The sequence below is a fragment of the Neofelis nebulosa genome, chromosome 13 (assembly GCF_028018385.1).
Source record: "Neofelis nebulosa isolate mNeoNeb1 chromosome 13, mNeoNeb1.pri, whole genome shotgun sequence".
Lineage (NCBI taxonomy): Eukaryota > Metazoa > Chordata > Mammalia > Carnivora > Felidae > Neofelis > Neofelis nebulosa.
The window spans coordinates 1052933-1069665 of record NC_080794.1 but is presented as its reverse complement, the minus strand read 5'-3'; the positions used below and the strand labels follow the sequence as shown (position 1 = coordinate 1069665).

General features: G+C 45.2%; 1 protein-coding gene across 5 annotated transcripts in view; it reads left to right on the top strand.

Moving 5' to 3' along the window:
* Positions 1-10859, top strand: part of TAF5L (TATA-box binding protein associated factor 5 like) — a 32397-nt gene extending 21538 nt beyond the window's left edge. For all 5 annotated transcript variants that reach the window (XM_058696098.1, XM_058696096.1, XM_058696099.1 and 2 more), the window contains exons 4-5: positions 1642-2366; positions 10016-10859. In XM_058696098.1, coding sequence (XP_058552081.1) covers positions 1642-2366; positions 10016-10813 — 1523 coding nt within the window. In that variant the 3' untranslated portion in view covers positions 10814-10859. The remainder of the gene's footprint in view (positions 1-1641; positions 2367-10015) is intronic.
* Positions 10860-16733: the final 5874 nt, after the last annotated feature.

Below are 16733 nucleotides of genomic sequence, written 5' to 3'. Positions count from 1 at the left end.
TAGTCCAGACATACCCTTCCTTTCCTCCACTGTGGAGTGACCGTCCAGTGTCCCCTTGGTAGTCAGGATCAGTCGGCCCAGCCAGCACTGCAACTCCCTTCTTTGCCTGCTGGAGACAGGAGGAGCCCAGAGCGGCCCGGTGACAGTCGTAATTTCAGTTCATTTTCTAAACATGTCTTGCAGTAGGGACGCCTTTATTCTAAACTGTACGTATTGTACAATTAATTCACCTCTGATAAAGTGAAGTAGGGTGTTGGGTAGAGATACCATGCGGGTATCATTTGTCATCAAATTAGGGAGGCAAGATTCTCCGATGTTCCTGCTTTTGAGCCATGAATGGATTCTTTTTCACGAAGGGGAAAAAAAGATGCCAGCAGAAGCAGCAAATGCTGACTGAAAGCATTTGGGTACTTGTTTGTTTATGTGCAAACATTACACTCGATATAAAACCCTTATGGCTGCCGTATTTCCGAATGAAACCGAAACTCACAAATCAAGTGCAAGCAAAACCACAAAAGCATTAAAGTTCAAATTAACAGCAAGTGAATATATCGGATGGATTTTGCCGGAACTAACTTGCCGCTCCAGGTGGAGCTGGGGACGGTGCTGCTGGCTGTGACACAGGCTAGCCTGCACTCAGCTTCCCGGAGGCCCTTGCACCCCGCGTAAGGTCCTGCCACCCCCACTGGCCTCTGGCTGAACGACCTTTGTGCCTTCATGGCTCACTCTGCCCTCACTCAACGTAGGTGTCAGATACACCTCAGGGCTTTTCTCGTTCGCCTGTGACATTTAAAGCCGGACACGTTTTTGAACATCCTTTGTCACATAGCTTCCTGATGTTAAAGTCTCAAATTAGTAAATGGTTTAGCCTTAATGACATGAAAATGTCTCATCTGTAAATTATCACTGCAAAAGAGAAGTTTTATTTTGTAGGCAACATAATCAAAATGATTACACTGGCAGATACGGGATAACAAGGGATGGATGTTGTCATCTTAGTGTTAGGGCGTGCCAGCCTGCGTAGGGAGACACGGTAATGAACTCACAAAAATAAGTACTCCCTGGTATCACTTTAGGTGACGGCTGCCAGAAGTAATCACAAAATTAAATCGAGCACTAAAATCGTATGTCAGTACTTGCTTAATGGCCATCCAGACATTCTGAATACACTTGTGTTCGTTTTGTTTTTTGTTTTTTTAATCATCATCGAGTTAAAAAGTGTCTGTGAAGAACTCACAGTCTCCCAAGAATATATCTAAGGACCCTCAGAGGTCTGCGCTCCCCAGTTTGAGAAACATGTATTGAAGGGAAAGTACTGAACCTCGAAGACCTGGGCACAAGCCCCGGAAGTGTCGTGAGGACTTAGGCAAGTCACTTAACCTCTCTGGGCATCAAAGTCCTGATTTGTGGCCGACTTCAGACCCAGTTTTGCTGGACTTCAGAGTCCCTGCTCTTTCTTCTTCAGTCAGAAGGCTTTGAATTTCCACAATTCCACGTTGGGCTTCTATTTCAATCGATAGTCCTGACCGGAAAGTGTTCTGTGATGGTGGGCTCCCCGGGAGAGTCCCATTATTCCTTGAAATTATACTGATTATAAAGCCCTCGTTTTTTGTTTTTTGTTTTTTGTTTTTTTCATTGTAGATTCTGATTCCCAGCATAGCCACGAAGTGATGCCTCTCCTCTATCCTCTCTTTGTCTACCTCCATCTCAACCTGGTCCAGAACAGTCCTAAGAGCACAGTGGAAAGTTTTTACAGCCGCTTCCATGGGATGTTTCTGCAGAACGCTAGCCAGAAGGATGTCATTGAGCAGCTACAGACCACTCAAACCATCCAGGACATCCTGTCTAACTTCAAGCTTCGAGCATTCCTAGATAACAAGTACGTGGTCCGTCTCCAGGAAGACAGCTACAACTACCTTATCCGCTACCTCCAAAGTGACAACAACACCGCCCTGTGCAAAGTCCTCACCTTGCATATCCATCTTGACGTGCAGCCTGCCAAGAGAACAGATTACCAGCTCTATGCCAGCGGCGGCTCCTCCCGGAGCGAGGGCAACGGCTTAGAGCCCGCCGACATGCCCGCCCCTATCCTGCAGAACGAGGCTGCCCTGGAGGTCTTGCAGGAGAGCATTAAGCGCGTCAAGGATGGCCCTCCCTCCCTCACTACCATCTGTTTCTATGCCTTCTATAACACAGAGCAGCTGTTGAACACTGCGGAAATCTCCCCAGACAGCAAGCTGCTTGCTGCGGGGTTTGACAACTCCTGTATAAAACTGTGGAGTTTACGAGCCAGGAAGTTAAAGTCAGAACCCCATCAAGTAGACGTGTCCCGCATCCACTTGGCTTGTGACATTCTGGAGGAGGAGGTATGAATATCAGTTTTCTTGCCTACACCTGCCTTACTAATTTGCTTAGAGTTCTTACCAAACATGACAGATCTTATGGAGAATGGACTTCGTTATTTCCTTCACCGTATAGCCGCAGCCAGACTAATGCCCGTGTAACCTGTAGCCATTGAATTCCTGCTCATGCCTAACCTTGGAAGACATGAAAACTATTCTTAACAACATTAACTGAACATCATTAATGATCGATCAGTGTTTGTTACTGTCTGAATGTGGATGACATTGCTAAGCCTAATTAAAGACCTTTAGCTAATATTGAGATTTACAGTAAGTGTGGGTGTGGGTGTGTGTGGCGGTGACAGCGGTGGCAGCCAGGGTGTACACTTGTGCAAACGTAAACATTTAGAAGTAGGATTGCTGGGTCAGAGGGTCTGCACTTTAAATTATGATAAATATTCTCATTTTCCGGTCACATCAACGGTAAAATGAGAACTCTGGTCTCCCTTCACCCTCACCAACACTGGGTGTTACTGGCCTTCCTGGGGCCAGTGCACGTCCTCTGGCTTCATGTCCCCCCTGGGCGTTCCCAAACCCCATTTTGAAAAGTACACAGGAAGTATAGTTGACATTTCACCCATCAGTCGGGGTAATGATCTTGTTCAGTTTGTTTAGGGATGGTTACCAAAAAGGCAGGCCGAGTGGCCCGAGTTTCAAGTCCCTGAGAGTTACTGTCTTAGAAAACATGTGGGCAAAGAGAGAAATTTCATAGAGTTCGCCTTCCCTGAAAGTGGCCCCACAACAGCTGGGGGCTAGAATATTTTCATCATCTCACCACTGAAATTCAGGGAGCTGTGGCTCAAGTTAGTTTCGATGGAAAATTCTTTGCATGGGGTTGAAAAATTAAGGAGTTTAGAAAAGTTCAACGTAATTTCCATAGGTGATAAGGATATCAAGAATATTGGATGCACAAAATAAGCCCGTTTTTCCAATTCTTGTTTTCTTAATCAACTTCCAGTTAATATGATCTTTGAATTTTTGTTTCTTGTGACTGAGATGATACAGAGGAGTTTGTTGTGATGAGTAAAAGGTCTAAATTCCAATACACACCCTTTGATTTCTAGAATCTTACAGTACCCTCCAAAATATCTTTTAACTTTATTTATTTATTTATTTATTTATTTATTTATTTATTTATTTATTTATTTTGAGAGAGAGAGTACAGGTGAGGGAGGGTCAGAGAGAGAGGGAGGGAGAATCCCAAGCAGGCTCTACCCTGTCAGAGCAGAGCCCAGTGCGGGGCTCGATCCCCCAACCATGAGATCATGACCTGAACTGAAACCAAGAGTCAGACACTCAACCAACTGAGCCACCAAGGCACCCCCGAGATATTTTTTATTGCTCATGTATTTGAATTTTTAGATTTCTTTTCCTAGGAGACAATTCTAGCCTGTTGAGCGTTCTTCACATACAACTGAAGGATGCTGCCTTCGTTGAGTTACAACCTTCTGTAAATACAAGGAGAGAAATTATTCCTGCTGACCTTATCAGCTTGATGATATTGTTTGGAGATTATTCTAGGCATTACAAGTTAACATAAAGGAAGACAGCAAAGAGAAAGATAAATACGAAGAAGGAAAGAACATTAGGTTCAAAAAACGTTTTAAGATTCTACCTTGGCTACCACTGAGAATTAGCTTTGTGACCTATTCTGTAGAGATTTCCAGGCTTTGGAAGGCGTGCATTTGAAGACCCAGAAGCGAAGAATAACATGATGAATTCCAGGAAGTGATAGAAATTAAATGTAGCTACCGTTGGGAGTGGTAAGACAGGAAGCAGTATGGCACCACAGGCTGCGTGAGGGATTACGGTGGCCTGAGCAAGGGGAGTGGCGGCAGGAAGGGAGCACAGTGGACAGGTTAGATGAGAGCTCCAGCATTGGATTCAGTGGAGGGGCTGGAGGGAAAGGAAGAGTCGAGGAGGACATCTGTGTCTCAGACTTGACCACCTGGGTGGATGGTGGGACATGCTATTCAACTCAGAAGAGGTGATGTCAGGGGAGCGCTTGTTTTGTTTAGGTATCTTCCTGATTTATTCGCCATTATCCATATGGAAAGTACCATAGATTCTGCTGCAGTAGGAAGGTACTGCTTTCCTTGTGAACAAACTTTCTTTTACCTTTAGAACTGAAGTTGAGATCGTCCCATTATGTTGTGAGGGGTTTCCTGTTTGGGATTTCTACCCCCCCCCCCCACCCATTTTGTCATAGCAGTTTAGGGAAGTTTTTGTTGTTATGGTGGGGAGGGGGGTTGTTTTTGGTTTTTTGGTTTCTGACGAGGAACATTTTGGGGGAAAGCAAGGTATAAATCAGTTCTGATAGTTTAAAAAAAATTTTTTTTTAATGTTTTTTATTTATTTTTGGGACAGAGACAGAGCATGAACGGGGGAGGGGCAGAGAGAGAGGGAGACACAGAATCGGAAACAGGCTCCAGGCTCCGAGCCATCAGCCCAGAGCCTGACGCGGGGCTCGAACTCACGGACCGCGAGATCGTGACCTGGCTGAAGTCGGACGCTTAACCGACTGCGCCACCCAGGCGCCCCTAGTTCTGATAGTTTTTAATGTTTCTTGAATGAGAACTTGGACTTCTTGTAGAATTCACAATTAAAATGGAAACTCTTAAAAAAAATTTTTTTAATGTTTATTTTTGAGAGAGAGAGAGAGAGAGAGAGAGAGAGAGAGACATGGGATACGAAGCAGGCTCCAAGCTCTGAGCTGTCAGCCCAGAGCCCGACATGGGGCTCAAACTCACGAACCACAAGATCATGACCTGAGCCGAAGTCAGATGCTTACCCGACTGAGCCACCCAGGCACCCCTAAAATAGAAACTCTTTTTTTTTTTTTCACATTGATTTATTTTTGAGAGACAGAGTGAGACAGTGCACGAGTGGGGGAGGGGCAGAGAGAGAAGGAGATACAGAATCCGAAGCAGGCCCCAGGCTCTGAGCTGTCAGCACAGAGCCTGACACGGGGCTCAAACCCACAAACCGTGAGATCGTGAATGACCTTAGCTGAAGTCGGACACTTAACTGACTGAGCCACCCAGGCGCCCCTAAAATAGAAACTCTTAATGCAAAGATCACAAACTCACATGCTTGTAGAGGCCAAGCAGGTAAAAGTAAATGGTAAAGCTACCTGGATCAAAGAGCTGGTAGGAAGTACAAAAAGACACAAAAACCCAATCAAAACTCCACTTTGCAACCTCTGCCTTAATCTTTGTGAAGCAACAGCTGTTGCACAAATTAGTGGATAAAATGTTTTAATAGTAGGTATTTAAAATATTGATCAGACCCAGCAATTCCATTTCCAGATATATGCCCAAGAGAATTGAAAAGACATGTCCACACAAAAATTTGTACATGTTCAAAAAAAAATTTGTACATGTTCAAAAAATTGTACATGTTCATAATATCATTATTCATAATTGCCCCAAAGTGTGAACAGCCCAAATGTCAATCAGCAGATTAATAGATACACAAAATGTGGTATATCTGTGTGATGGAATACTGTTCAGCCATAAAAAGTTATAAAGATACATATGAGACCTGCTGTAATGTAGATGAGCCTCATAAATAAACATTTTGCTAAGTAAAAGAAGCCAGCCACAAAGGACCACTTACTATAGGATTTCATTATAGGAAATATCCAGAATAGGCATATCCGTAGAAACAAAGTAGACTGTTTCCCCAGGCCAGAGGCTGGGGACAGGGAACTGGGCAGCGATTGCTAATGGGGAAAGGGGTTCTTTTTTGAGGTGATGAAAATGTTCTGTACTAGGTAAGTGGTCATAGTTGCACAATTCTGTGAGTATACTAAAAGCCATCGAGTTATGCTGTAAAAAAAAAATTTTTTTAATGCTTATTTTTTGAGACAGAGACAGAGCGTTAGCAGGGGAGGGACAGGGAGAGAGGGAGACGCACAATCCAAAGTGGGCTCCAGGCTCTGAGCCATCAGCACAGAGCCCAACGTGGGGCTCAAACCCATGAACCACAAGATCATGACCTGAGCTGAAATGGGACACTTCACCAACTGAGCCACCCAGGTGGCCCGAGTTATACTTTTTAAAGAGAGTGAATTTTAGAGTATGTGAATTCTGTCTCAGTTTTAAAAAATCAGAAAACAAAAGCTCCAACGAGGGCATAAAATGTTCTCTATTAAGTCAAGTAAAACTGGATTTACGGCACTGCCCCAATATCTTCAACTTGGAAGATATTCTGGATTAACCTCTGAAAAGCTGTTAACTGGCACGGCAGTGCCCTTCTTCCCAAAGGTAGCAGCGCCCCCCCCCCAACCCCCACCTCCTGTCTGAGACCCTCCATCCTCTAAGTTAGCAATGAGGTCCGGCGTTTACCCTTGTTGATTGGTAACTATGTCTTTTTAACATTCGAGCAACATGGCCAAACCACAGATACCAGATCAAGGATTTTCTCTGTGTTTCAGGTATGTGTACACGATCACCCTCATCCCTGCCAGCCTCCCACCCTCCTAGCAGCCCTGCAGTACAGCATCCGTTCACGCACTGTCTAGCGAGCCTTGCCCCAGTCCAGCGATCTTTCAGTCTGAAAAGGAAAGCAGTCAGTGTTGTGAATGACACTCAGTTCTGTGATTTGTGTATAAAATGGTCGTTTAGGTCTTTGCCGGCCTGTAAGAGTGTAACGTGAGCCTTGTTTGTACTTTTTATTTTTCTAGTAGCCACATGAAAAAATCAAATTAATAATGTATCTTATTTAATCCAGTGTGGCTAAAGTATTATCATTTCAACATGTAAGCAATATTAAAAAAATTATTACTGAAATCTGTTATATTCTCCTTTTTTGTCCTAAGTCTTGGAAATCTGGTGTGTTTTACGCTTACAACAACGTGTTCAGCTCCACAAGCCGAGAGCCGCCTTCTCTCGCTCCCAAGTCTTAACCAACTCCCAAGCCCGCCATATTTAATCTCTTCCAGTTCCATTGGCACCTGATGATGGGAGAACAGCCCAAGGCCAAATCTCAGACCCCAGAGAGTACCCTTGAGCTAAGAAAGTCTGGAGTGTGAGCTGAGGCACATCGAACCTCCTAGTCCAGGAGCAGACATCCATAAGAAGTCCGAGATTTGTAGGGCCTCCGTGACCTAAAGCAGGGTTTAGCAAACTATGGCACAGGGGTACGAAACACAACATTCGAAGGCCTTTTTATACTTCCTTATTTTTAAATTTCTTACGCGTGTTTTATAATGTACACGGTGTCATCTAGTATTACACGAATACACTTTACAAATTAAAAATGCCTATTTGGGACCAATGCGCATTTGCTGTCGGTTCAGCCGATTGTAGGGAGTTTGGGGTTTTGTCCTGTTGGCACGAAAGGAAGGAGAGGGAGAATTGGGCTGGGCATGTGTGAATCAGCTGCTTGTTCAGAGTTTCAGCTTGACTATGCTGAGGCCCTTGTGGGACTGGGTTGAGCCACAGAAGAAAATGTGGCTGGGTTATTTTAAGCTGTGGTCCTGGCATAGGGCTGATAGTGATAGCCAGCAGGAATGCTCTGGTTTCCCCATCTCTTGGTCTATACAGTCAACCAGGCACTTTTCCATGTGCTCGGGACAGTCGTCAGGACCCCTGGAAGTGCCAGCCTGATTTTAGGGTCCCCACCTAGGAGGCGAAGACCCACTTCCCTAACTTCTTGCTCCAAATGAAGACCACTTAAGCCTCAGAGATGGTAACGTGCCCTGTGGATTACCTTCAAAGGGTCTCTGTGTAATTCATCCGGGGTCGTTTTTTGCTCCCACGGTTTTTATATAAACTTTCTGGTGTACAGCAGTGAGTCATTCTTGAAATTTTAAAGTGTTGTTGTAACCTCTTTTGAAAGGAAAATTACTAATATTCTTGGTAACGCTCGGTAGAACGTTGGGCTCCCGAATGCTTATGTATTTTTAATGTTGAATGTCTGGAATAGCCATTCTGAATATTCATGGACGTCAGTATTTATTTTCTCTTACCTTTTCCTCAAATATGTACACATTGAAGGCATTTGTCTTATTTTGATTTTCATCGTGTTCAAATGGAAATGAGAAAGATGCCCTTTTCCTGTACCAGAACCTAAGGCTCGTAGACCTTTTTATTTCTAAGGCAGCAAAGCCAGTTGGTTCAAAAATCTTCTTACTCCCCGTTCACCTGGGGTTTAATTAAAACCCGTGTTAATTTATGAATTCCTGGACAGAGAGCTGTAGTGCTAAGTGAGGTGCTTGTCTACGAGAGAATGAAGGGAACTGGGATTTTGAACAGAGATAGTGTCCTTGGGGGGAAGAGGGTGAGGAAGGGGACTTCCCTCAGTACTATGAGCGGCTATCTTCTTTTCTGTCCCCACACACAGGAATTTATTTCCAAGAATCCCATGAGTCTCTTGGCTTTGTTTAAAGCTATTCTAAACCCATGCTTTGTTTGGGAAAATGTTTGAGACCCTCCAGAAAGTCTCAGTTTAACATTTCATCTTAGGGGGGCGCCTGGGTGGCTCAGTCAGTTAAGCATCTGACTTCAGCTCAGGTCATGATCTCATGGTTCGTGAGTTCAAGCCCCGCGTCGGGCTCTGTGCTGACAGCTCAGCTCGGAGCCTGGAGCCTGCTTCAGATTCTGTGTATCCCTCTCTCTCTGCCCATCTCTCCTCTCTCTCTTTCTGTCTCTCTCTTTCTCTCAAAAATAAATACACATCAAAAAAAAAAAAAAAATCCCATCTAGGGACACCTGGGTGGCTCAATTAGTTGAGCATCTGACTCTTGATTTCAGCTCAGGTCATGATCTCAGGGTCGTGGGATCCAGCCCCGAGTTGGGCTCCATGCTCAGCATGGATTTCTCTCTCTCTCTCTCTCTCTCTCTCTCTCTCTCTCTCAAAAAAAAAAAAAAAAGAAGAAGAAGAGGAACAAAAAAAAACCCTTCATCTTTATTTCTTTTTGGACACCAGCAGTTTATGGTTTATGCCTGGTCGCAAGGTGTGAGTGTCATTTATTGGTAACTGCACCTTTCTGGTTTACTATTCGTTCTGATGTGTCTAAGCTTTATTGTGGACAGCCCCTACGGTGGTTTTGGATTAATTTCGAATCAAGACCACATCTGCCTTCGTCATTGACCCCAGTCATGGGAATGCCAGGAATTTTCTTAGCAGGGTAGAAACAGGGAACGATGTGGTTTATAAAGCAGCTAAAACTGACCGATGAAGACCTGCCCACAGAAGAAAAGAACCTAAGAACATAATGTGAATTCAGAAGTAAATCTTTCCAAATGATGCCCATCCGAATTAACAGTGGAAATTGCCATTGACTTGTCTTTTGATCAGCTTTTGAAATCTCTTATCCCCAGCCTAATGGAAAGGTCCACAGTATTATAATAATAGCCTCGCATCTGTATACTTTTAATATAGTCTTAGCTGCAGGACGAATGTCAGGAAGCCAATTTGTAAGTTGTAGGAGACTTTTTATGCAGTCATGCGACGTTTTCCTGGGCTCACCCTTAAACACGAGGCCACTGACACTGGGCAGATGCTCTGTTTTTGCTGGACTCTTTGGTTTTCATGGCAGACCACTAAACATTTTTTTTCTTGTGTGTCTCTTTGCCATCCCCCACCCCCACCCCCACTGTTCCCAGGATGATGAGGATGATAATGCGGGCACAGAGATGAAGATACTACGGGGACACTGTGGACCAGTATACAGCACAAGGTTCCTCGCAGACAGCTCAGGGTTGCTCTCTTGTTCTGAAGACATGTCCATTAGGTACTGGGACCTCGGGAGTTTCACCAACACTGTGTTATACCAAGGACATGCCTACCCTGTGTGGGACCTGGACATTAGCCCATATAGCCTGTACTTTGCCAGCGGGTCCCATGACCGCACCGCGAGGCTGTGGTCATTTGATCGGACGTACCCGCTGAGGATATATGCCGGGCACCTGGCAGATGTGGACTGTGTCAAATTCCACCCTAATTCGAACTACTTAGCCACAGGCTCGACCGACAAGACTGTCCGGCTGTGGAGTGCCCAACAGGGGAACTCGGTGAGGCTCTTCACCGGCCACCGCGGCCCCGTGCTCTCTCTCGCCTTTTCTCCCAACGGTAAGTACTTGGCATCGGCCGGCGAGGACCAGCGGCTGAAGCTGTGGGACTTGGCCTCTGGGACCCTTTATAAAGAACTGAGGGGCCATACGGACAACATCACCAGCCTCACCTTCAGTCCGGACAGTAGTCTGATCGCCTCTGCATCCATGGACAACTCGGTACGCGTCTGGGACATTAGGAACACGTACTGCAGCGCCCCAGCCGACGGCTCCTCTGGCGAACTCGTGGGCGTGTACACCGGGCAGATGAGCAATGTACTGAGCGTGCAGTTCATGGCCTGCAACCTTCTTCTGGTGACTGGAATCACACAAGAAAATCAGGAACATTAATTTCTTTCTTCCTTTTTTTTTTTTTTTTTTTTTTTTAATCTTTGTTGTAACGGACTGGGGCAGGAGTGGAAAGGCTCCAGGTTGCAAGTCTTAGGACGAATTGAGATTGAATCACTGACTGACTGTGAAAGACTCCCCGCTTCCCCCCCCCCCTTCTCCCGTGCAGACGTCCCGAGCGCGTCACCCCTTCCCTCCCTCCGTCCCCCCCAGGGTCGAAGGACTGGGGGCGGGAGAGGTGCTGTCATTGGACATGAGATGGAGAATCAAGAGGCTCTGGAGGTCGGATTGCAAGTTCTTACAAAGATCCCCCCGCATCCTCGCCTGAGCACCTTCCGGTGTGTGTCTCGCTTTCCCCGCGTGTAAACCCGAGATGCTGCTTCCCTCGCCGCCGCCGCCGCCGCCGCCGCCGCCACCGCCGGGTGCTGCGTTGGGCCCGAGGATGGCCGCAGGGCGCGCTCAGGACAGTGCCCCAGGGTCACGTGTTCTCGGTCGCCTGGGTGGAAGGGGGCTTTACTGGGGTAGGAATGAGGGGGTGGGAACTAGGAACGGGGCGGGGATAATCCTGGCAAAAAGTCTTTCCTTTTCCGTGATTACAGAGAACCAGGATTTGTTTTTTATTATTATAATTATAATTATTATTATTATTGAGAAGAGGAAACCTAGCACTGGCAGAGGGGCTTTCTCTGCTCTCATCTTTCAGGTTTTACTCCTGGCACTGGCTGTGATACTTGGAATCTTGAGGTTCAGGGAATTCAGAGAATTTGGTAGCACAGTGTTTTGGGAGAAAGGGAAAATTTCTGGGGTGACGGACTGATCACTCCGGGTGACATGTTTCTCGAAGCGGGCGGTGGGGGTGGGGGGGGTGGGGGGTGCGTGTGAGCAAGTCCTGGGCTCTGGCGGTGATGGTGGGAGAGAGTCTCCTCGCGGCTGCCCTTCTGTGAACAGTTCTCTCCCCCTGAAAGGACAGATTGCGGCAAAGAGATGAAAATAAATCGAAGCGATAAGGCAAAAGATAGAATTAGAAAATGTTAAATTTCCAAACGCCCACCTCTTCAGAGGCGTGGCTCTCTCAGCGTCCTTTTCTCCTGCGATCGGTTGCTCCCACCTGCGCTGCAACAGCGGTTTAATGAACAGTTTGCGGAACAAATCGTTGAGTACGCCCGCACGCATAGCCAACTGTGCTTTGAGGATAAAGCAAGTTCGAATTCGTGGAAAAAGGATTAAATATTTCTGTTTTCTGAAAAGAGTTATTTTGTATTTTGTTTTCTATTAAAATGTATTTAGTTTCAAAAAAAAAAAAAACAGTGTCGTATCTCATTGAAACTGTGAGGACAGGTGGGCGTGCGGCCTGTCCCGGGGTGGCACGCAGCCCGCCTCTCCCGGGGATGGCAGCCAGGGATGTAGGCCAGGCCAGCCCCGATGCAGGTGTACTCTTCTCTGCCCCTATGTCCTGTGCAGCTTACTGTGAATCGTGATTCCTCTTCCCATTCACAGGAATTATTGGTCGCACTTAAGACTGATCACATTTCTGGGGCTCCTGGGTGGCTCAGTCGGTTAAGCGTCCAACATCAGCTCAGGTCATGATCTCGTGGTCTGTGAGTTCGAGCCCCGCGTCGGGCTCTGTGCTGATGGCTCAGAACCTGGAACCTGCTTCACGTTCTGTGTCTCCCTCTCTGTCTACCCCCCCTCCACTCACACTCTGTCTCTCTCTGTCTCTCCAAAAAAAAAAAAAAAAGACTGATCAAATTTCTAAGGGGCATAAGAGCTGTGTTGTTTCATTAATTTAAACCATTTATTGAACAATTCCGGATAAAGGTCTTGTGCAAAAATTTAAATGATGTGAGAATTTTTTAAATGTACTGGTGAAACATCAAAAGCTCTCAGGAAACCAAATAGGAAGATTCTAGCATTATGTGTGAAAATTCTGTTTTTACTTGAGCCTAAGATGCTAATAATAATAGGAAATGTTTCTTAATCATAAAAATCTGTATATTTGAGATACGGTAAGAAGGATCCTATGGCAACTTAGCCAGCGTCACCTTCCACATCGTCTGTGGAAGAGCCTAGATAGAATTCAGATGTATTCTTATATGTAAGAAGTGAACTCTCAAGTTAGATTGTACGCTATATTGCCAGAAACAATAATCCCTAAATTGAGCTGAATCATTTTCCAGAAGTGAAAATACCACTGATTAGGGATGATTTGGAAACGGTTTGTGTTTGTTTTTGAATGCAATATTTCTTTGATTAAACACAAAAAAATGTATTAGGTTGGTCAGTCTTAAAATTACCGATCATGTATATGCTTTGTAATTTCAGTTGAAGCTCTTAATGATCCGTATGTTTGGCCTCTTTTTGCTGTTTTGAACTAATTTTAATGTGGAGTAATTTAACTTAATAGAACCCTCCTCACAACGTCCCCCAGATTCTTAGAAACATCATATGTGTGATTATGGCCACGAGGGTGCATATGAACATAGTTCTACTCTTAAGGTTGCTCTCCTGCGTTGTTTTATTTTCTCTTCAGAGCATTTTTGTTCGGCACACAGGACTGGTGATATCACCACTTGGTACATGAAATACCTAAAGCCCAGAGAAGCTATATTATCTACACCCAACAGGGAATGATCACATGTCTTGGATGTTTTACAGAGAGGATCTCTATTTAGTATCCTCAAGTTCTAGCTGGAGGATATAGCCTTGAAGATAGAAAAACCTTTAAAAAAAAAAAAACCTTCAGGAAAGAAATATGCATATTAAATATATATGTATGTATATGCAGTGCTTACTGTCTCTCAGAAATCATTCTGTGATCTCCATAACAACTCTGGGAGCTAAGTGCCATTTTTATCCACATTTTATGTTGAGGATTTTGAGGCCCTGTTGGATTAAGTCACTTACCATAGAGTCACACAGCTAGTAACCAGAATTTGAACCTGGGCAGTCTGGCTCCAAAGTGCATGTCCTTCCCCAGACTCTTGTCTGCCTTCGTTCCCGCATTGCCAGGTAAAGAGTGACCTGAGGTTACTAGAAATTAAATATTCTTGCCAATAGTTGTTAGACTCATGCTTCCCTTTGCCAGAGAAATCAGCAGCAAGCAGATCGAACTGACACTAGCTACAAACAAACAATATGTACCAGTTTCTAAAAGAAACTTGAGAATCTTCAATTATTTTGAGCCACGATGATAAATCTCTGTAATGTGCGTCAGGTTGAGATTTCTTAGATTGAGAGGCTCAGAAAACCTGACTGTAATTTCAATTTAGCAGTAGACAGGCCAAAAGAAAGAGAAAGTTAAGATAAAGGAAAGTAATAAATTGAGATGAAACGGGAAACAATTTGAAGTTTATGTGTGTGTGTGTGTGTGTGTGTGTGTGTCCTTAGCTTCTAAGTATAGCTGTGATTAGCTTTTCACTTGTTTTTATTCAGATATTAAAAATGTCGTGGATGTATAAAAAAAAATCCATTGAGTATGTAGGCTTCTAAGTTTGCTATTGCCCAGATTGATATTTAAGTATATGGATTAAAAGATTAGTCTGTGGGCCCCTGGGTGGCTCAGTTGGTTGAGTATCTGGCTCTTGATCTCGGCTCAGGTCAAGATCTCACAGTTCATGGGATGGAGCCTTGAGTCACGTTCCATGCTGACAGCAGAGAGCCTGCTTGGGATTCTCTCTCCCCATCTCTGCTCCTCCCCTGCTCATGTGTGTGCTTTCTCTCTCATAATAAATAAACGTTAAAAAAAAAAAAGATTAGTCTATACATCAACTTGTCTTTCAGTTGCATGTTTTAGAAAAGTGTTCATTATATCTATGCCCGGCCCACAGCAAGGATTCATGTTATCGAGCCCCACATGGCAGCCAATTAATTCCGAAACTGCTTTATGGTAAACAGAAAATCTTCACTGTAGAATGTGAGGAATGCAAATGTTCCTTGTCAGTTTGGCCCATCGAAGGACAACTTAAGATACTTTCCCATGATTGGCTGAAATTTCTATAAGAAAGATTTTTATGTTAAATATGTGAACGTCTGTTATGATCAGATACTGTGTTAGCGAGCAAAAATGCAGCAGTAAGCAAACTGATATAGACCCTGACTTGAGTTTATAGTTTAAAGAGGGAGGCGAATATTGATCATACAATACCATAAATAAATATATAATTTCAAGCAGTAGGGAGTGCTATACTGGGTGCAATGAAAGAATATGCCCAGGAATCTAATTTACACTAAGCATTCAAGGAAGGCCTCCCTGAAGAAGTAACAGTGAAGCTGAGACCTGGAGGGGAAGCAGGAGTTAGCCAGGCAGAGCTCAGGAAAGAATGGTCCAGACCCCCAACTGGGGAAGAACCTGGTACACTCAAGTCCACTGGAGCTGAGGCAAGGTGAGTAAGGAGCACAACAGCTCGACATGAGTTTGGATAATTGGCAGAGTTTTGGGGCACTGTCGGGAGTTTGGCTCTTATCCTGGGTGGGATGGAAACCATTGAACGGTGTACCTCAGCCAAGTGACAGAGTCCAAGTTCCACCTTAATGTCACTGCCAGCAAGAGGGCATAGACACATTTGCAGTGGACTTGCACTTCAGCATCAGGATAACTAAGCAACATTTACTGGACCTGTCTGTACCGAGCACTGCAGGGCAGCGGAATGATGGAAGCCAGCGACCGTGTGCCAGGCAGCCCTACGTGGCATGACCTGTGGGGCAATGAACCGAAAGCAGCCTCTAACCAACAGCCTGTGAGGACCCGAATCCTGCCAACTACCACACAAATGAGCTCCGATGCAGATGCTGTCCCGTTCGAGCCTTCAGATAAGACTGCAGCCTCCTGATCGACCTTGAGACAGAGACATCCAGGTAAGTCTGCCTGGTTTCCCAACTCACAGAAACCGTGAGATATTAAGCCACTAAGGTTTGGGGTGATTACTTCTGTAGAGTCAATAACTAACCTATCAGTCCCACTCCATAGTCCATCCTTTTAACTGCTACACTGTAGAAAATGAGATCATTGGGGAGCCTGGGTGGCTCAGTCGGTTAAGCGGCCGACTTCGGCTCAGGTCACAATCTTGCGGTCTGTGAGTTCGAGCCCCGCGTCGGGCTCTGTGCCGACGGCTCAGAGCCTGGAGCCCGATTCTGTGTCTCCCTCTCTCTCTGCCCCTCCCCCGTTCATGCTCTGTCTCTCTCTGTCTCAAAAATAAATAAAAACGTTAAAAAAAATTAAAAAAAAAAAAGAAAATGAGATCATTACTGATTAAAAAAAAATCACTGGCAGGTGTAAGGAGCATGGATTGAGGGTATGAGAGTGAGCGAGGAGGCCAGTTAAGATCATTGCAGATGTTCAGGGGAGAGATGGGGGTGGCATGGGCACGGGGGAAATGGGGAAACGTGGACATATCGAGTGAATGTTACAGAGGTGGATTGACTAGACTTTATTGGGTTGTATGGGGGGAAGAGACAGAAATAGATGACCCACATGTTTCTGGCACGAGCAGTTTGGTGGGTAGAGTTGCCATTTATTGTGATGAAAATCCTAGAGGAAGAGGAAGTTTGGGGCAAAAGGTCGAGAGGTCGGTTTTGTACCTCTAAAGTTTGAGGTGTGTATGAGAAAACCAAGTGACGATACCGGATAGGCATTGAGATAGAGACACGTGGGGCTTAGAGCAGAGGTCTGGCCCTGACATGCTAGTTTGGGACTTCTGTTCATTAGAGGACTTTCTGCCACGGGCAGAAATCTGACTCCAAGTGGTTTACAAATAAGGCATTTTATTGGTTCCCATAACAAAGTGTACAGGTCAGGTGGATTTCGCGTGCAACTCACTAAGGGCCCCGCCTGTGTGCTGCGACTCCTCTGTGTTCTCTTCCGTGGTTGGCTTGTTCACAGCCTGGCTTTTCCCATGGTTGTGAGAGGGCCGCCAACAACAATGAA